At 38.4% G+C, this 21,961-nt stretch overlaps 1 protein-coding gene across 8 annotated transcripts in view; it reads right to left on the bottom strand.

Annotated features, from left to right (window-relative positions):
• Positions 1-21,961, bottom strand: part of BIRC6 (baculoviral IAP repeat containing 6) — a 173,593-nt gene that overhangs the window by 15,573 nt on the left and 136,059 nt on the right. For all 8 annotated transcript variants that reach the window (XM_027453918.3, XM_027453921.3, XM_027453924.3 and 5 more), the window contains 2 exons: positions 6,820-7,030; positions 532-677 (listed from right to left, as the gene is read on the bottom strand). In XM_027453918.3, the coding sequence (XP_027309719.1) occupies positions 532-677; positions 6,820-7,030 (357 nt within the window). The remainder of the gene's footprint in view (positions 1-531; positions 678-6,819; positions 7,031-21,961) is intronic.

Raw genomic sequence — 21,961 nt, 5'->3', positions numbered from 1 at the left:
GACATACACTTGTGTGGATGGACACTCGCGCAAGTATTTTTCATGCACTCTCCAAAATTAGGAGCTGGTTATATACTCCTTGATAATATCTGCTCCTACTAATTAAGCTACTTAATCTTTAGTTTTCTTTACTAGACAACCAGATGGTTGTTTGACTGTCTGCAGGTTCAATCCATGATTTATATTTTTGTTGTGCATTTACTTATACTAATTCAGAAGGCTTGCTTCTCATACCAAAAGCCTTACTACTGAAGGTCACATACCTCATCTTCTGATGAGAAAAAAGACACACTACTTAATTGTGCTGAAACATGTGAGATGTTCTCCAACTTACTTGAATTATTCTATATTCAGGTTTTAACATTTAAGACTAACACAAGGGTCCAAATGACTACATTTGAAAATGTAGTCGGTGACTGGGGGCAGGAGGAAGTTTTTTCTCTTGCTTTGAACCCAATGTTTCAGTTATCTGCTCATGAACGCATTACAAATAATCACTACACAGTATTTCTAAAGGTATTTCTATTTTACCTTGGTTTGCCTGGCGCAAGCTGGTGGTAGCAGCATAAACTATCTCAGCAGTCTTCTGTATGTCTGGTACCAAAAGTGTGAGTCCCTCTGGTTCTTGATCAGATGCATCTGGTTTTACTCCAGCTTTAGCTTTATCTTTTTTAGACCTGTTTTTTTTTTTTTTTTAATTAATATTGAAAAAAAAAAGATACAGCATGAGAGAAAATTTTTCAACAAATTAGACAGTACTAAGAATGCATGTCAACAAGGAAAATATCAAAGATCAAGGTAAAAGCCGATGTTCTGAAATGGAATGTCTCTACATATCTCCAGGTTAATCAGGTATCCAGGTTAATTAATCCAGGTTAATGCTGCTTAATGTAGCAATCAGCTGTGACAATACTGAACATACGGTCTTGATTTGACAAACAAAGTACAACTGATATGAAGAGGAAAAATGTGAAGACAAAGCCCATTGTAGAACTATACTAGTTTCTTGCTACAACCATTTAGTAATTCCGGTAGTTATGCTGCATGCTGACTTTATGTTTGCACACTTTCATAAAGTGTTAGAGAAGCTTCCAAAATCAATATAACAAAAATCACGTCATGAATGTGCACTTCATCTACCCACGCAGATCCTGGTGTAAAGTCAATACTTAAATAGATAATATGGTACTTTTTCCTATTCCACAACGAACAATTCTCTAAAATACGCTCATGGTAAAATGCTAGGAGATTGATCTTCTAGTCAAAATTCACACTGTGCCTATGAACTACAAGGTAGGCATTACAAGAATTAAAAATGATGTTTCTCTCTCTCTGCAGTTCTCTTCTGGACTGTAAAAGATAAGACCTTTTCTTTAATCAAGCAATGTAATGTAGCATAATTCTAAGTCTTACAAATGTAGATGGCTTCTATATTATATATTTATAATTGATGCATTCAAATGTCAATTTAAACACCTTACTATTTTAGAATTTGGGAATTTAAGAGCTAGCACAAATTTACATTGTTATCCTGCAAAACTTAATAGAGATTTTTATGGTAACAAGCCTCTCCCCCTCCCCCACTTTCTGTAAAATTTTAACAGCACTTGTTCATTTTAAGATCTAATCAAGATAAACAGCCAAGAAGCACTGGTTTTCTTTCCCATTACCATACCCAGAAGCAAAACCAAGCTATCTATGCAAGAAGAATTAGCAATGCAATGCTTTGATGTTCCAAACTTATATTTTAGCCACTATCAACTACAATATGCTTTCTGTATTTTGATCTAGACTGACATCAGGCATAAATAATGAACTCAATATATGAACATGCATAAATAAAGTACTCAATAGAGGTGATTACATTAATAATGAAAGTCTTTGTACCATACCTAATCAAACGAGAATTCCCTAGAGCACATTAATAACAACCTTCATTACTGCAGCATGGTCCAGTTTCCCTGTTCTAGATTTAATCCAACCTGATGTCAGCCCATTGCTGACTTCAAGCAGTACTGAACTTTCAAGTACTCCCAGCTAGGAGGAAAGCATCAAAGCCAAACAGTGCAGAGTTTAAGAAACATTTGAAGAAAAAGAAGCAGCGGCTGCCTCTCCCGTTTACACTTTCCCAAATCCTTATCGCTGTCTTCTCCCTTGGGGAAATCTAGTCTAAGATTTTTTAAATAGCCTATTAAGGTCTGGTATGTATATTTAAGTCCACTAAACCTCAGTGATACCTGACATGACAGTCATCAGAGATGTGCTACAACCATCAGTCCCAGGTAAGGTGTACGGATTTAGTACTGCTTGCTATTGATGTAGAATCCTTAAGCTCTTTGCTACAGAACCCTTGGAGAAATTTTGGTTAAAATGAAATGTCAACTGACTTACAGAAGAGAAAGATACCTGAAAAGCAATGAAAATGTAATTGGTCCAGATACAGAAAGCAGTATTCATTCTTAAAAATTTATTTTCAAGATAGTTATCTTGTAAGGCTTTCATCTGCCCTGTGGTTTTAAAATTTAGACTACCAGCTTTTTCCTCCTTCTTAGTCTCAGAAACAAAACATTAAGGTACTGCTGCTGCAATCCTGCCTGGATTCAGAGCCGTGGCGAGCTCTCTCCAAGCTGTGCGCCATACACAAGCACCTCAGAAGGCCAAGAAGATTCTAGCTAGAGATGCGGAGCTGCTGGGAATAGCACATGCTCTTCCCAAAAAACTTGACTTTTGGTATTTCATCTCCTCATTCATAGAAGTGATAAGGGCAGTAAGGTCCTTCAAGTCTTCCCTGCACTGTAGCAGCCTGCATATAAATTCATGTATGTGGGTAAACTAGCAGCATTATCGAATTCCTGAGCTCCAATTACAAGTTTTTCAATGGTATTCCAAAGAAACAAAAACAAATAATATCCATAAATAAACTATTTTGCTGTACATTTTCTCTATTTTTAGAAAATATTTACAAGTCTTTGTTATACCGTGTATTCCTTTCCTCCAAGATTTTGCGTGGAGCAAAATGTCTCAGTTATTTGATGCAGGCCAAACCTTTATCTAAACGTTACAATTTTCAGAGTAGAGGAGCAGCCAAGTATTTATTTAGGACTTAAAACCTTCCCTTTGCAGCTTTTCAACCACTGAAGAAATGCAGACAAACTCATGTCAGCTTGTGTTTAAAGGGATGACAGTAACTAATATATTTGCTAGAAGAGACAGCAGTGTACATGCTAATAATTTAAGCCATTAATTTAGCTTGTGCTGGAAGATGACAGCCTTCTTTTCACGCTGTGATAAATGAATAATGAACGATACACTCCCAAGGCAACTTTAATTTTTAAAGCCAATACTTATAGTTACTCACTCATGCCAGGTACTTAGAGGTAAACGTGGTAATATGGAGTGATACATTTATCAAATTATTCACAAAGTAAAGGCAGCGAACCGTTCAGCCCCTCTGTACTGTAGAGATGCTGCTTGTAAGGCAATTCCACTCAGTTTTATGCTGACGGTCACTCTGCTGGGAAAAGGTTTGCAACCACGGCAGCACTAATGCCCCCCACCTTCCATAGGCTTCCACATGAACCAAACATGCATGTTCCTTCCAGTAATCCACAGACTCTTAGACCCATCTACTAAAATTAGGCAAAACAAGCAAGGGAATATGCCTTTGCAAATAAAGCACTGACAAAAGCAAGCAGCCTCCTCTGAGGTGGCTCCCCATACTCCTTGGGGCTTCAAGCACTGTATTTACGGACACTAAACTGAAGCATTTCAAACCAGTAAAGGCTGCAGGACTGGTCCCTGCAACCAACCATAACTCCAAACAGGACCTTGAGAGTGCATCAAAAAAAAGTGACAGAGGCTTTGTCTTTAAAAAAAAAAAAAAAAAGTACGGATTCTTAGGATCCAATTAGAAAGGAAACTGTTTGCAAAATGCACTGTTACTCAAAGAAGTTCTGCAATGTAACAGTGAAGACAATGAAAAGCCATAGCAAGGAAAATGCCTCATCTACCCTACCTGCCTCATCAAATTTAGGAATGAGCATCTCCTACCTAAACGTCTTCTCCAATATCCTGAGGTTTCCTGATTTTCCCATAGTGTTATGGCATTTTAAAGTAAACAAAACCAAATGCTTAACTGGAATCCAAAACCGAACTGTCCCTCTTGATCAAAGTGGGCAGTCTTGTTCCAACATGTAAGTGACATTTGGTAGACAAGCAAGTAGCGCTGCTGTTCAGATAAAGAAAAATTTTGTCTTTGAAAGCAGATCCCCTAATTATGTTGTTCTTCTGGCATTTGACCTAGAAAGGGCAGCAGATTGTCCCATTTAAGAAATTCATGCCAACACTTGCTTATGTTGCTGGCAAACCTTCAGCTAAAAGGCTGAGAATTAAAACCTTCCACCCCAATGACTCCAGGCTGTTCAGGCTGTTGGTGTTTCCATCCTTGTCTCTACCCTGCTTTAAAGACAAACGCTATTATGCTTAAACCACCCAGGGAAAGACAAGGTATTTTTTTTGAGCTGATATATCAAAATAACACAAGGAAGTTATATAGATACGTAACTGAACCAATAATAAATTTAAAATAAAATTTGTAAGTTATTAAAATAATACTGATTGTGCCAGAGGAGCTGTTCTTAGTTTCCAGATCCTAAGCTAACACTGAAGAACTAGTAATATCATATCTTATTTTGCCGAAATAAAAAGAGCTTACAAATAGCAATGGTCATGTGCCATTCTGACAAAGAAACTTTTCAGGCTTCAGCTTCGGGAAGTGACGTGAGAAGACAGAGGTTTTCATGCCCATTAAATCTGAGGCTGTCCAACAGATGACCAGATTAACAACAACAACAGAAGTAATCATGGTGGAGAGATTTACACATATATTTATACTGGAAACTGATTACACAGAGGTCAATTATGATTTTCTTCTTTTTTCTTTTAAGACTACATATACTGTGATCTACATAATTTTGCCAGCAAAGCACAAGCTGATGTTTCTTGGATTGGTAACCAATATAAAGAAATGTTACTTGTTCTTCCTAATTCTGTTTCTCCCACCATGGGTATTACATGCTTGATACGCAAGACTAGGAATCAAAGTTAAAAAGGACTCCAGAAATTCACAAGTAATTAAGTCCATGGAGTTAAGTTAAGGATGAATATTGTTTCTTTACAAGTCAGCTTGATATTGAAAGCAAGTAACCTGTTAATTCCTGGAGACAGAAAATGATCAAAAGAATGGAAATCTGAACTGGAGCAGAATTTGCTTTTCTAATACCCTCAGTCTGGGCAGAAAAACTTGACTCATCCATTAAAACAAAAACCAACACAAATCCTCAAGTCTGAAAACCAGGAAGGTTGGAGACATCCAGAGATGAAAAGTCAGTTGTGAAATCTGTGCCAACTCCAGCACCTCCCAGAGGCACAAGGAGCTGGGAAGGCACACAGCGGCTCCTTGCTTCCGTCAGAGCCAGTCGGTGACTGGTCTGAATTTTTGGTGACTGAACATTGACAGGGAAAACCAATTTGGTGGTACTGGTTGTTACTGAACAGACCAGGAAAAAGATGTCTGGTCTAAATCTTACTATTGTCCAAGATCTATGGCCCAACCAGCCTGAGACAGGTAACAGGTTTAACAAAGCAAAACTGCCTTTTTTATGGACTACACCAAAATCATCAAGGAATAAAAGCAGCTACCAATGAGTCTGGGTTCACAGGTTCCCTGAAAGAGAATCTGCTTATTATTGCCTTCATTTTATAAGAGGAGGTACATAAAAAGTAGTTGATGGTTACTGTAAGACACTGTCCTCATGTCTTTTCTGTCTGTATGGGTTTCCTTGAGAAACAGGCTTGAAAAGTCTGCTGAAGTCCAGAACAAGCAGAACAAGCCTGTGCAGATGACATTATACTGCATCCCTCATGCAGCTGGATGGCATCACCGCAGAGAAGGGGGACTGAGACACTTCTCCTTTTGTTCTCTAATTGCAGTACCAGACTGCGAGAGTGCCTGACAAGAAATGTCAAATGTGAAGTTCCTCAGAAGGCAGTGAAGACCTGAAAAGCCTGGCACGGATGGCTCCAGGGCATCCGTTTGTAACATCAAATCATCTTCAAGTGTCCCAGCTCACCTCTGACGTGTGCATTAACAAATTAACTGTTGCAGAGTCGCCATGTGTACAAACAGGCTTTTCACATTTAGCACCAACCAATATCACTAGTCAACAATTCTCAGCTGTCTCTGTGCAGTTAGGTTTCTCACTACAAATAACAACTGAATCTTTTACTTCATGAGAAAATCCAGAAGGCTCCTCTACTAACCAGTCAGCCTCTGATGGGGAATCCATTGTCGATGGATAAAGCAGCATAGTAGCATATAAAAGAAACCCAGTAAAAACTACCATTTGGTTTCACCCTCCCCAGTTCTATTCTTTACAGAACAGCACGTGCAAGTGCTTCCAAGGAATGCTCCTGCTTTCAGACTGACAGCAGGAAATACAGAGTCCTGCAAACAAGACATACACCTCCCTAAGAGGGAAAGAAGTTTTAGAAAGATTTGAAGCTCCCAGATTCTTGAGCAGCACTCCTCTTTCTCATCAGCAGAAAATTATTATGCTTACAAGTAAGTAGCATAATAAAACAGAAAATATGCATATTAAACACAAATCTAGATCAAGTATATGTTATGTTCTCACTCTGGACTGCAGGACTGTATATATATTAATGATATGGAACTGAGTCTTCTTTCACTTTTATATTCTTAACACATTAATTATAAAACATAGCCAAGGAAAGGTTAGGGATGACGAAAACGATTACCTCAATCGGTTGGTGTAGGTATCTACACAGGTCTTCATTTTAGCCAACAAGGTCCCAACAGAAGCTTGTGACTCCAGCTGTTCTTCCTCCTCTTCACTGTTTTCTCCAGACAGAGGAAGCAGCAATGGCACCATTGACGTGCAGGACGCAATAGCACGGAGTAATTCTAGCAGTGCACGGTAGAGGGGAACATGTCGGGCCATATCCAAGACTAAAAGAAAAATCAGTTTACATAAATTACTAAAATTGAAGATGATCCTTACACCAGATTTTTTTTTTAAAGTTAGATTTTAATAATTATTAAAATATTGATGACATTTAATTATAAAACACAATACTTTATAATAGCCATTTAAAATTATGTTTTAATGGACTTGTCCAGAATGAATTACATAAGATAACTGGAAAACAAAGGTTAGCAAAAGACACAAAAGACAAAGAAAAAGTGCTAACAACTGCACAACAGGATTACCACATTCTGTATTAATTTCTAGGAGCTTAATATACAATTCTGACTCAAGGTGTATGCTGAAATGCCGAACAAACATGTACAGGGGAAAAATTCTAACCTTTTAATCAAAGACAAAGTCAAAAGCCATATGGCATAGCAGTGTAGCATTTGGTATTCTAATAGTGTAAGCATTAATAAAGAAAGACTTAAATATCATCCATTTTATTTATAATTACCTTCTTTCCTTTGGGAAAATTTGTCTGCGTTACTGCAAGAATACTTATGGTTGTGAAATAAATGAAGTTATCTTCTAAGAGGTCTAGCTTTTCTCCTTTCAATGGAGAAAGTATCTTAAAAACTACCAGGTATTTCGGAGCGTGGAAAGGTTTTGAAAAAGATGCCTATTTTATCTGCGTACATATGAAGCACAAGCCAGTAAAGATGAGTAAGAAGATATATAAGGTAGGCAGAGTTCACTGTCTAGGCACTGCTCAGCGTGAGGTATATGCATCACAGCAGTAACTGGGGCACAGGACAGATATCACCTCCAGGACAGGCACGCAGCGACACACACAATTCCGATGGATTCTCTACCACCACATTGTTTATTTTGCTTTTCCACTTGCTTGGACAAATATGTAATGGATGTCATTTCAACTGACTTTATATCATTAATAGAAATCCTGAAAACGTAGCAATACGCAGATACTTTAACACAGCTGCTTCCTCTGTCCCTAGGACATACTATTTTTAACCTAACTGCAGAAAAAAAAAGCCATTGCTCTAGTTCAAAGTATTTACAAATGACTGAGTTTGATAAAATACATTTCAACTTTTTCCAGAAAAAAATAAAAAAATTAACTGACAACTCACATTAGGACGGAATGAAGCACGGAAGAACTCTTTAATGTTTCATTTAGCACATCTCACCCTCCAAGCTAAAGCATATCACAAACTTTCACGTCCCATTACTAATCCCTTAGCTCTAAATACAGCATGACGGGACAGGGTAAATAGCCAGCCGCAATTCAACAAGCAAGTCCATCCAGGTTTTAAGGTTTTCTCTCTCTTCTTTGATCTACAGTTTGTTATTGGAATTTTGAAACTATTAAAACAGCACAAACTCTCAACTGCGGAGATAACTTTTTGTGTTGAGTACAAAGAAATTTACCAAAATAAAACATTAATTTTTCAGGTCTGGTATCATGGCTCTAAAAACATCCTGTGCTGAAATAAACCATATAATTTAAATCAACCTTCCTGGAACTTAAACACTGGCACTGAAGAAAATCAGTTTCTTCTCTGTCAATTCTTACATTTTATTAGCCAATTATTAGTCAATTCTTACATTTTATTAGTGAGGCTGCACACACATTCATTCCTTATGCTCAGTGCCTACTCTCTAGTGAACCCCGATTGCCCACAGAAAAATCCCCACAATGTGTAAAATGTCCATGAAAGAAGCAGGAACAGGCCTGAGGTGAACAGGTCTGAGATGAGCTGGTGCACCTGATGCCTGGAAAGCTTTTCTTTATTCCTTTAATTTCAACAAGAAGGTTTCATGAGGCCAGAATAGATCATTTCCAATCCTTCAGTGCTTGCTTGCCTGCTCCTCCTTTGCTGAAAGGCTAGTTACATTCAAAAGTAGTTGTGAGGGAAACCAAACTGGTGTGACTTTGAAATGGAAATGTTTTGCAGAAAGGCAGGAGAGAATTTACTCTTTTAGCAGGTTCAGCTAACACACATTGCTTTGCAATCATTCCCTTGTGGAACAAATGAAATGCATTCACTTGGTAGTTGTTCCCCAAATTAGATTGTTTCAACTGAAACTTTTTTTTTTAACCTTTATTATTATTATTATTTTACATACTGCATTCTAGACGCTTCTAACTCAATTCCTTGATATCATGTCTTGCATTGCTTTTGTCCAAGGCTTTTATTGTACTTATTAAAGATTATGACCCACGCAAGAATATTTATTTGTCCGAAAGAATTTCCCCTAGACCCCAGTGTAAAGCCAAAAAGAGGGAAAAAATGTCTCTCTCTTAAGACTGCATATCTGGCTAAGTGTAAAACTCACTGTAGAAAGCTGAACATTGGCAAACTTCTGTTTACTATCTTTATTTGGCAGTTCATCTACTCCTTGTGCCTACTTTACTTTCAATTGAAAGCTAACGCCAGACTGACTACAGTATATATTTTCTGCAGATACATCTCTGTTTTCTGAAATAGAAGACTCAAGCATTTTCTAAAATCTCTACGCTTCCAGACTGGGTAGCACTCGGTCTTTAAATCCTTATGCTTAAGCTGCTGGGACTCTGTGCTGCTGCTTTGCCCAGTGTCTGCCTGCCTGAGCACTGCTGCTGTATGCTAACGCGCTCACCTCCTCGTGCCTTGCCACAGGACAGCACTGGCCCGACGTAGAGGCTCAGCAAGTCCTGCAGCATTCAAACCAAAGTCCTGCAGCACTTGGACTCCAGCATCACCTTTACTTTTAGGACTTACAGCAAATTTAGTTAGTTGGGCTTTTATCACACGTCTTCCCTTTAGATAGCATTAGGTATGTATTTGGCAGGAGCATTTCAGAAATATGAGATTCAGCTTTATAACAAAAGTTATTGGGATCCCATAATGAAGTCCTTTAGAAGAACCACATTAAAATACTAGTAACATGGAGAAAACTATAAAATACAAACCTATTTCCATCAAACAGAAGCAACAGAGAACCTTTAGACTACTGTCCTTACATACAGCTACCTCACCAACTGTGACCACAGCCATTTGAATTTTAGGCAAACATAAACATCAAAGAAGAACAAATGCTAAAAGTTCAATGCTAAATGCTGAAAACACTTTTTTTTTTTTTTTTTTAAGAATGCTATACCTTGGGAACATACTCAACTTTTTCTCTGCCTTACTGAATTGGGCAATGCAAGCGGAGGATAACATTTTATTCATATTAAGTAAATACCTTCTTGTGTTAAACTTTCATTACTAAATAAAAACAAGTAATTTTCCTTAGAGAAATGCTAAAATTTGGACAGTATTAGCACATCTTAAATATGTCAGAATTATTTTTATATGGGTACTGAAGTTGTATAAGAAGGTACTAACATCATTTGGTTTACGCAGGCATACCCATAAGCAGACCGAACTGCCAATACACAGCATTCCTAAGAAAATGGAAACAGGAGATCCGAATTCCTGGCTTTACAATAAGTGACAGATGGATACATTATCCATGACTCTGCTATCCCAAAGTCAAAACAGTTACTGAATAACAACAAGTATCTGTTCTGGACAGCAGCCTGGACGGTGCCCTCAGCCCCCGCACCGAGTGCAGCCGGACCTGCCGGGATGCCGGGTGCACAAAAACCACGCACCCTTTCGCTTCTGCCCACCTCGGTGCTGTCTGAGGTCTCTGGCTGCACACGGCTGTGAGCTGCTGAGGAACATGCGAGTCCCAGAAGCAAGCCACATGTTTACGCCAAAACAGAGGGAAAGAGATTTCTTTAGAGAGCAGAAGGGCGACACCACTGTGAGCTGGATCATGAGGTGATGAGAGCAGCGTTCATGGAGGTTGGACTCACGGTGGTGCCACAAGCAGCAGATTAAAGGGAAGTGACAGCAGCATCTTTATTACCAAGGTTGTCCTATTCATTGCAGAAATGAACAGACGTTCAAAAACCAATGTTTTATTGTCCTTGATAATTAGCAGTAAGTTCACTTCAGCTTTTCTGGACAATAGGCAGTATGCACCTGAGGAGACTGGAGATCTCCTCCTCAGAGATCTCCTCCTCCTTGAAGACCTTCAAAGGCCACCTGGATGTGGTCCTGGGCAGCCTCCTCTGGGCGTCCCTGCTTGAGCAGGGTTTGGACCAGGTGCCTCCAGAAGGCCCTGCCAAGCTCGGCCATTCTGCGATGCTGTGATCTATCCTCTCAATTCACATCAAAAAAGCATCTCAGGTCTAAACTTGTTTTTTTTTTTTTTTCTTGCATTTAGGAAAAGCAGAAGTCTCAGTCAGGTCAGTGCTACTTACTAAGTCAGGTAGGGATGGCAAATATCTGGAAAGCACCTCATGCTTCAGAGGGATATGGTCCTTTGGAAAGCTGCAGACTTTATGAAATGCCTAAAGGTCATGAGATACCACGGCACTGATCACATTTTTGAGAAGTTCCACACAGTCTAGTTACCCCCGGGGAATAACTGAGCAATTTCAAATCTTAGCTGTGATCTCAAAAAACATTTTGATTGCTTTCCACGCCTCTATTTATTCATCACCAATGCAGACCTGTTTCTTAAAAAGCCCATTCATATGCAATTTTAGCCTTGGTATATAAAAAAAGCACAGGAGAGCAGGTAGTTTCATAGGATCAAGGTATTGCCTTAAATGGCATAAATATCTGTAACAAGATAATGCCCCAACTGAGTCTAATGCATTTGCTTTCTTTTAATATTATACAATATTCAAACAGAGAATAGCCAGGCCTAATGGCCCATTAAATAGATAATACTGAGCAGCAATAAATTTTTCTGCAATTCATTTAACATCCTCAGTACAACTTAACTGGGTATGAATAAGATTATAATACTTATTTCCATTGCAATGGACATTTAAAACATAACACCGAGAATAAACATTTATCTTAAAATAAAAGGAAACCATTAATATAGCATATCCACTACATCAAAAAGTCTCCACACTTTACAGCAGACTGAAGAAACCAATAGAGAAGAATAATTTCTAGGAAAATGATGAAAAGTTCTGCTTTACTTGCCTCTAATGTGAAGGCATTCCCACTGCTTGTTACCACAACTCAACTAGGAATTCCTATCCTGAAGTGCCTGCAAACATCATGTTTGCATGAGGCAAAACAAACACTTGAGAAAAACAACGGCCACGTGAAAAAAAAACACATGAACAACCCTAAACCAGCTGTAAATACAGCACACACTGACAGATACGTATGATCCTGGCCTTTGTACTATGAGGGAATTTGCACATAGCTGTTCTTAATCCATCCTCTGTACTTCATTTCTCATTTACTTGACTTGCTTCATTTCAGGACTTGTCTTGAATTTCAATTGAGCCCCACAGAAGTATGACTTTCTCCAACTACTTTCTGTATGTGCAGTTTCTTTTTACTTTTGAACAAAGCACATGACCGCCTTTCTGCCTTTGTTGAAGGAAATGATGGTGTGCTGGCAGCCACCACAGAAGGCACCACTGGAAAACTCCTTCCAATTTACAGCCATTTCTTTTGTGTTCTTGAAGAGCTCTGCCATGCAGACATGAGAGGCATGGTCATGAATGCACATGTAAAAGGAAACCACTGTAAAGAAAAAGGCATTCTATAGAGAATGCACGATCTAGAAACAAAAAACATACAGTTAAACTTAAAAATTCCTGCAAACAGTTACAAGTATGGCATACATTTAATAGATCAGAAGAGAATGTACAGTTTAAACAGTTGAAAATACAGGGAAATACAGTTTAAAACTGTAACAAATTGGTTTCTATAATCCAAGATAAATCTGAATTCTGATTCTGCAATAACACTCATCTTCCATGCCAAGAGGTTTGCTTCTTGCATGGGGCAGAATTTCCAGTGACCCAAGAAACTATTTCCTGGTTTGGTTTGGATCTACTTTTCTCCTTTTTCAATTAGACTTTATATCTTCCTAGAAAGATGAAGTGTTTTTGTTGTTGTTGGTTTTTTTAGTATTTGTCAAATCCTGCATCTATTTTAAGTAATGTGAAAGAAAACCACTAACAGTTACATAGAGCAACTCATCTATTTATGTCATATAAAAATGCTGAAAACTTTCTACAGTGTAACTGAACCTGCCCTGCAAAAAACAAAACCAAGCAAATACCTTTGTATTCCAAGAATCTTGTATTTTTATAGTAGTAAAGTTTAAAAGACACTGGTCTCATAAATTTAAACGCTGAAAGTAAATAAGACATTCTCATTATGATTCCACTTATTACAAACTTTAAGACCAGTGTTAAGATCATGACTGCAGTACAACACACGCCTGCCGCTGTTTTTTTTTTTAACCTCCAAATCATTTACAAGTAGCTCTTAAAGTTCTTTCAATTTTATACCATTCCTAAAATATGCTTAGTAATTAGCAAGGATGTATTTTTGATGCTATAGTATGTTACTCAAACCTAAAAACCACGGCTGTGATTAAATCGAAGATTTCAGGATCTCATTCTCCTATTAAAGACTTTCAGTAGCACAAAACACCACTGCTCAAAAATGCCACACAAAGGAAACACTAATTTTGTACTTGTAATTAAAACCATCAGACACAGCCTCATGGCCACAGGTACTGCCAAACGTATGTATGAGACACGGTGTTTCCAACAGGGCCCCTCTTCTTCTTCCTCTTTCTAAATATTTTACAAGTGCAGGCGTCCCTCAGCCCCCTTCGCTGCATCTTCTCAAACATATGATCTATGAATGCAGTCCACGCTGCAGGCGATAGTGTCAGTTCCAAATGCGTCATGCTCTACTGCCTCTTGATTTTCTGTTTCACAATCAACCCAGGGCAAGCATCTTTTATAATAGGCCTAATTAGCACCCTATGTTCTGCTCCATTTTCATAGAAAAAAAGGATAGCCTGCAGAATGCTTCAAAATCAGAGATCTTTAAGAAATCATTAGCCTTAGGGCAAAAATAAAACCAAAGTTTTCTAAATATTGTCATCTTGTAATCATTTAATTAGCCTGCCTTTTTCTTCACTTTTCATTATAGGAATGACACAAACATTTTCATAGTACCATTTTTGATTATATATATTAAAAAAGGCATCAAAAAAGCCTAGTCCTTTTCCAATAGGAGGAGGGATTAAACCTTATTTTGGATGGAGTTAGAAACCCTGTTGCCAGAGCAGAGTAAAACAATGTAAGAATGGGGCAAGTGGGTGGGTGTCTCCCCGCACGTGCAGTGTCAGGCTCCAGGTTGGTTATGAGTATTATTCTGATCCAGCCTTAAGTCCTTGCTCCTATGGTGTCAGCACCAAGCTCATTAGTAGTCCAAAAAAAAAAAATGACATCATATGTCAGAAAATTGAAAGAGAAATTAGAAATTAGTTATTGGGACTGCATTCAATCAATACTATGACTTCCATACCGCGTGCTTTTTCCCTTGTCTCAAAAAGACAGGACAGGACTGGCAAAGGGAGGAGAGGAGATTGAACAATCGAGCTTCTGCGCTACGTAAAATGAAACAAATGAAGACTTGGCAGCCTCAGTGACTAATGAAGTGAATGATAAAGTTTTTCTAAGTTATTAGTAAAAAAAAAAAAAATAACACCATGATTAGGGCTGATTGGTGCATTAAAAAGACGAGGCATGCCATTAGAAGACTGCAAATTGTGAAAGAGCAGCGGGATGCATTACACAACGCATCGCTGTTGAGCTTTGGAAGAGCTTTGCACTACATGCTATGGCATCAAATATTGTTACAGGTTCAAAAGTAATTGGGTAAATTCAGGTAGGAACAGCACACCGAGGACTAAACGAGGTGACACAAGCCCTGGCCATGCAGCAGGAATAGCAGGGCGGCACCGGTATTTCAGCCCCGCTCCTGTAGTTCTCCCGTAGGCAACCGTTATTATCCCCTAGTGGTGATAAAAATAAAAGGCTAACAAACGTGGGCTGTCTTGGCACTGCTGCTCTTATAAGCTTCTTCTAGGAAATGTGGAAAACCCAACATGTTAACTGCAGTAAAAAAGGAAACAGTGTATTTCAATTACAGAGGCAAAATGCATTGCTCGAGTCAGTCAGTCATCTCGAGTTAGTGCAGGAACGCTGCTCAAGGGAGCAGACCATTGCTCTTAACTATTTCTGCTTCACTTAACTTCACCAAAATCAAATATGCTTTTAAAATAAGTATTTTCAGGAAAGTTTTGTTTACTAGTGAAGTTGAGCAATGTTACTCACTTAAAACTTGTCATAAATACATCCATGAACCCAGAAGAAAACCCCACCACCTTTGCCAGAAGCATGAGGCATTATTTCATGAAGCCAGCGCGTACAGCTGAGTAAACAGACACGATATCTTGTGTTTTGAAAGGAGCAGGAAAAAGAAACCCAACTGATATGAATGATATAAAAGAGAATCTCAGCTTTTAAAGCATAAGCGGCTACTAAAACCACGCGTTATCTACAGAACTGAAGATATGACAACTTCCATGCCACGCTCACATCCCAGATAATGGAACCCATTAGAGATACTCCCCTCTGCCATTCATACTTCAGTCTTAAAAAGGCAGTCATTTAATGGAGGGATGTTTCTTGGTGGCTACAGAGCTGTCTAACATGGCTAGTGGGGAACGTATTATCATGTAAGAATAATTAATGAAAGCTAAAATTGAAACATTACACATGCAATTTTGTTTTGGCTTTCATTTTTTGTTTGCTTGCTTTGTTTTAAATGGTGCAGTAAAGCATCAGTGTAGGAGGGATTTAACCAAAGTACTGCAGAGGAAACTCCTCCTGCCACTAGATCCAGCACTCTAGCTTCCAAAAATCTCCCCTCCCAAAGATCACTGGATTTACCCAATATCAGTTCTTTAAAAACCAACAAAATACAAAGAAAAGCAAGTAAAGGACAAACCTTTAACCAAATGATGTTTGCATCTAAATCCAGAAAACAAGTATAAGGAAGCATCAATGTAAAGCTGCAGGATAGCTTTAGATTATCCAACAAATATACACAAGGAGATATTATCAGCAATGATAAAAGAAAAAGAAAAGATAGGAGGAAATATATATAAGGGCAACCAGTGAGTGCTTGAGAATGAGGGTTTTTTGCCTGGTATAGGATGAAAAAAACCTCCATTATTAATACACCTCTTTGCTATGGCTTTAATAAGATTAAAAGGACCAATAATTTATATTTGAAGTAGACATAATGAAATAAATCTAATACTAGAGGTAAGCTAAAAGCATAAAATTAATTTTCCACTTAACCAGGGAGGTAAGAAAAACATTTTTCCTAAGAGAAATTACCTGGCTTAAACAAATAGCCTGTGGACTGAAACTTTCTTGACAAATAACTAAGTAAATAAATAAAAATCAATAAAAGCTACCCCATGTTAAGCCTGTTTGAGTTCTGATGCGATCAAATTCTTGCTCTTACACAGTAACTGTATTTGTTGGCCCATTCATTTGCTGCCAGCTCAGATGTCATATTGAGAGTCTGTTAGTAGAGCACGAAATACATGCTTCCCCCCTTTTGAATTCCGAAATCATAAACCATTGAGTTAAGCAAGATAACTGAAGCTAATTCTCAAGTGCTGAAGCTAATTCTCAAGTGCAGGCACTCCGCAGAGATGAAAGCAAAGGTATTACTGCTCTGACAACACAAAGCATGATTTTTGAGGAAGTTAATCTGGCTTTCATCGTCCCTGCGCTGGGAGAAGGAATAGTGATTTCACTATTTTTGGCAAGACGAGTGGGCAAGCAGCCACCTTGAAATGGTCCTCAGTCTGACTGTTACCCCTTCCAGCCCATAAAACAGTCACTAGTATTGTAGGGTAAGATGGGAATTGAAAATTAGATGGAAATCTGCCATTTCATAGCACATGCTGCAGAAATCAACGTGGAAATTCAAAATTAGATAGTGAAGGATTACATTTTTTTTCTTTTTTTAAAGACATTACTTCAGCAGATGGAAAAAGGCCAAGACTCAGGTCTTCTCTTCAAACTCCTAGACCATCAGCAGAGGATAGCAACATTCCCACTGGGATGGAGTGAAGTGTAGTTTCCATGCTTCACAGCAAACTTTCTGTACGACTGGGCATACCTATGAGATCGTGCCTTTGGGTGACAGCAAGGAGACTGCTTTATTCTGCCTTAAATATCCAAACATTTTGCTCGACCATGATGGCAAGAGCCTTTGTGGATCATTCCGTAACTCAAAAAAAAAACCAACATATGCTTTTGTTAATGAAGAACGCTAGCTTGAGGTTGTCCTCAGAGAGGACAAGAAGATATGAGATATAAGATATAAAAACCCAGAGTGTATGTGTTGAAGTAAGCTATCATAGATCAACTCGTCTTCTAGACTAACTGCTTCAGCTACAGAGATGTTTCCTGTGACCTCCACTCAATACTACAAATAGACTCAGATTACGAAAAGAGGTACTATTTAAGTGCCTGCATATGACTATAGGAAACTCCAGATATGCTTATAACATTTTATTTTTAAAAAGAGGAGAGAAAACGAGACCACACATGAAGTACAGCTGTGACAGTGAGACTTACTGCCTGGAATAATCAAGACCTATCACTTCACCAAACAAATGAGACTTTCAACTGCTGAAATGAAAGCCAGCGCTCAGTGTTGCACTACGTTCCTCTTCAAATGCATGCTGAGCCACGTGCCTCTGAACTGCTAAAACTCTGCCCTGTGAATACAGCAAACTATTTCTCAGGAAAGCTGAAGTAAAATACCTAAAATTAACCATGGGAAGCTGTTCTGTACATGAACAGAAAGAAACGGATAGCTAATTTGGTCAAGAAACCTTGTTCAATTATGTGATTGATTAAGCCACTAATATAGGAAAAAAAAATCACATTAAAAATGCATTATTTCCTGTCCTTTGGGGAGTCTCCTGCGCATACCACAATGGCCCAGTAAGCATTAAGGAACAGAACAGGATGAAAATAAACTGAAGGAAGTGGTCCCAACATTTCTGCAGTATCATATGGAACCACAGGACACTAGCATGATGTCGTAGTCCTCTGATGCAATGGTCTCTTTTCAAAAAAGCACTGAGGCTGTAGGTGATGAAAGGCATCTTAATTCTTAATGCCTCCAGTAAAAATCTGTGAATGTGTTGGCAGCACGTGGCAGACGGCAGAGCAATCTATTCCAGACAGCCAGCACTCGTTCTCCCAGCCACATTTACCAGCTCTAAATGAAACCATTGGAGATGTTCAGTCTGACTGAAGTAAAATTAGAAAAAATGGGAGCCCCAATAATAGTTACCATGGAAATTTTGAAAGATGTGATGTTGTACCTCAAATTTTAAAGGTCTTGTCAAATGTCTTTACCAATTACAGTGCTGAAGGATAACATTTAGCAGTCAGAGGCTCCCAGTCTTCTCCTATAGGCAGGGATACACCAACCAGTTTGGGCTTCCAATTAATGAAGTGGAAAAAAGAAATTGCTGGATTAAACACTCATGGGCCTTAGTAATGAGATAAGATGGACCAGGAAAGCTTAGGGATAGACTCCCTCCACTTTAAACAAGGCAGAAACTTTCCTGCCATATCCCTTGAACAGTCTCATCAGTGACCTGTACCAGTTTTTGTAAATTAAACAGGTATCACAAGCTAGTGAAGAGAGAATTTCATGGAACACTTACAGCCAAAAACAAATACTTTTACACACAACAGCCCCTACCTTTTATTTCTCAAGTGAATAACCCAAAACAAAAATACAGAAACTAACTTCAGTAATGAAATGAACACCAGCTGCATCACAAGTATGATTTGTTAGCTCCTACGCATCCTTCTATCAAGGAAGCTTATTAAAAAAGATAACTCATCTTTGGAAGGCAAACACCACAATTTAGTTTCCTTTTACATAAAACATATTGCACAGCAGAGTGCAAGGCATCAAGGTCTGCCAGAAAAATATCCCGCACATTAGTACCAGAAGAGTAATGTTTAAGCAGATCCAAAGGGGATATAAAAAAAAATTACAGGTTCTTGGCAGACAGATACAGATCCGTAAGTAGTCTGTTGCTTGTGCTTCAAGACAATCATACTATCCTGTAACCACAGAGGTCCAGAACTTCATATTGGTCTCCAAATGAGAAAGCAACCTTGTTTACTTGTGCTATCAGGATTGTCCTGTAAAGAACCTTCAGGAAATTCAGTCATCATTTGGAAAAAACTTTGTGATTTAAGGCACACAAAAATAGACAAAAAACCAAAAACAAACCAACAGTGAATTCCAGAGAACTGTTTTTCTGAAAATTACTCCACAGAAATTAGGCAGCAAATGGATAGGCAAAAAGCAGAAAGAACAAGGTGTGATGCGAGAAGCCCCACTGAAATCCAGCCTTAACCCCTTCTATCTCTCACCTGTTAAGTTTTCAACCATCTTGCCCACAAAACTCCCTTCCTCATGGAAAATCTAACATGTACTTTAATTCACTGTGATCAAGTGAGTGGGGCCAGAGGTTGCAAGTTAGTTTGAAGTATGTTCCACATATACAGCTGCAGAAGTCATCAGCAGCTGTGTAAATCAGTGCAGAGCTCTCCAGTTAATGGTCTGATGTTCAAAAGCAATCTACAACAATGTGCAGTACTGGAATGGATAAAGATTGAAGTAGAAGTTACAACTGGTCGGTGATCTTTGCTAAATAATAATTTATTGGGAAAAAAAATCTAATTAGCTCTTTGGAGCTAGTAAGATTTAGTCTTCAAACGACTAAGTGCCTTATTTGCCACACAATCCAGTACCTAATTAGAAACGAAAGCCAGGCTGCGCTGTTCCTCGTAACAGTTACATCTTTAATTCTCAATAGCATGTTTTGATACATACTTCTTAATGACTCCCCATAAATTACAATAACGTTCTGCAACACAGATGAGTTAGAAGCACAACTTTACATTTTTTTCTTTCATAAATATTGGATATTATTAAGCATTCAAGTGAATAATCAGTTCTGATACTTTCAGAAATATCTGTTCATGAAGTGCTACTTCAAAAGCACTATCTACTACAAAATAACCTGATACCTTAAGTGCTTTTAAAAGACAGTAAGCATACATTCATATTCTTTTGCAACAGAAAATAAGAGATTTCATGAGGAGCATATCATGGTCTTGTTGCAAAACCATCTACAAGTACAGATGAAAAATCAGAGGAAAGAGATGCAGCAAGAGGTGCTGTGACTGGTGGTATCTTCCAGATTTTTTTATTTTTTAATTTTTCAGTAAGAGCAGTCATCTGGAAACTTATCTGGACAAGATTTGTTCTTACTCACCAGGGGAAATGCTTTAAGGCCTTTGGAGAAAGAGGAATTTGTTTTGGTACTGTTGTTCTCCGCTGGACTAGGATCAGTTCTCACTGCTCTCCTGGCTTGCCCAGGAGAAGGGCCCAATATTCACTTAACAGATTCCTCTAACAACGAAATTTATGAACATGACAGCTGAAAAATTTGGTACCTGAAAGCCTTAATTATCCTCCAGAAGCATGCAGCCTACCCTCACACCAATTTGAAGAAACAGTCCCTGATACTTTTGACATAAAAAAGTCTGGAGCAGCAAAGAACAGCCCTGAATCATCACTGAAGCATCTTAAAATTAACTAATCACTTTTTGAAGGTATAAGAGATTCTTTTTGATATCAGCAAAGATAAAAATGAAGATGCCTGATGTCCTATGTGAGACGAGAAACAACAAAAAACCTTGTCTTTTCTCCATCATTTCTTTTCACCTCATACAGGCCATGCCTGGGGCTGAAACCCTCACCCCTACCCTCAGCAGCATTCATCAGTCACTGACTCCTGAGTTGTTTCCATTCATCAAGAGAGCGATTAAAATAGTTCCCCCCAACCTAATATGGGACAGATCACTCAACACCCTCCAAAGGCAGGCTGGCTGAGCTAGCAAACTTACCATTTGATAAAATACTGGTGTCCATTCTGATCGTATTCACAGACAGCAAAGCAGCAGTTGATCTTGACTGCTGCTAAGAGAAGTTGGTGTCAAAAAAGGCCATGGCAGAAGAATTGGTATTACTCCCAGGGTCAAACTACTTTGGGTGGCATTTATAAAGCTTTAATTGCTTTCTTAATAGCAAACTATTTTAAAGCAAGTATAAGAGATTACAACAAACAAATTTCTGGTGAGTGAAGACTGATATGCGGGAACAAACTAGAAGAATTTATGTAGTTAGCTCTGAGAGAATTCTGTATTTTTCCAAGGATATTCTCAGTTAGTAACTAAACTACAAGCTCAGAAAAAAAAAAAGTCATTGAAGTTCCTCAGTCAGAAGGAAAATTATTACAAGATGTTGATGCGTAGGTGAAGCATAAACATCATCCAATCAGTGGTAAGAGGAAACACACGAAAAAGCTGTGATGTGAACAATAAAGAATCTAAAAGCAACCTGCACTGCTACAGACGCAGGACCTGAGCTCTTTTTTTTCTCAACAGGGTAAATAAAGACTTGGAAAACTGGCTCAAACTAACGGCACCATCCATCGCTGCTGACTCAAAGGCATTGCTTGTCACCTACATCATAAAAAATAAGCTAGGAACTCCCACAAAATAAATAAAAAAAACACACAACAGTAGCTATGGGTAGTTCTCATGAGAATTAAAAAAACAAAACCCCCAAAACCTAAGGAAGGAGGATGAAGTGGCATGGATAGCCCCTCCTAGCTCACGTTAGGCTAACCAGTTCATCTTAATTATTGCATCTTCCAGCAGACACAACTTTGCTCTGTTGTTCTGCAATTTAAACTGAAAAAGTGTCAGATCTCATAACTGCCTATGGAGTTCGTGGAGGTCATCACAGAAGAAAACCACACCGCGCTGCCTACTGGATGCATTTGCTGCTGCATTTCAAGCATTTTCCTGTATCTTAGGGAAAACATGGAACAACTACAAGAGAAAACAATCTTCAAGGATAAATGATGTATGAATGATC

The sequence above is a fragment of the Anas platyrhynchos genome, chromosome 3 (assembly GCF_047663525.1).
Source record: "Anas platyrhynchos isolate ZD024472 breed Pekin duck chromosome 3, IASCAAS_PekinDuck_T2T, whole genome shotgun sequence".
Classification (NCBI taxonomy): domain Eukaryota; kingdom Metazoa; phylum Chordata; class Aves; order Anseriformes; family Anatidae; genus Anas; species Anas platyrhynchos.
Note: the sequence above shows the minus strand (reverse complement) of the source record. Positions and strands in the feature narration are given on the sequence as shown.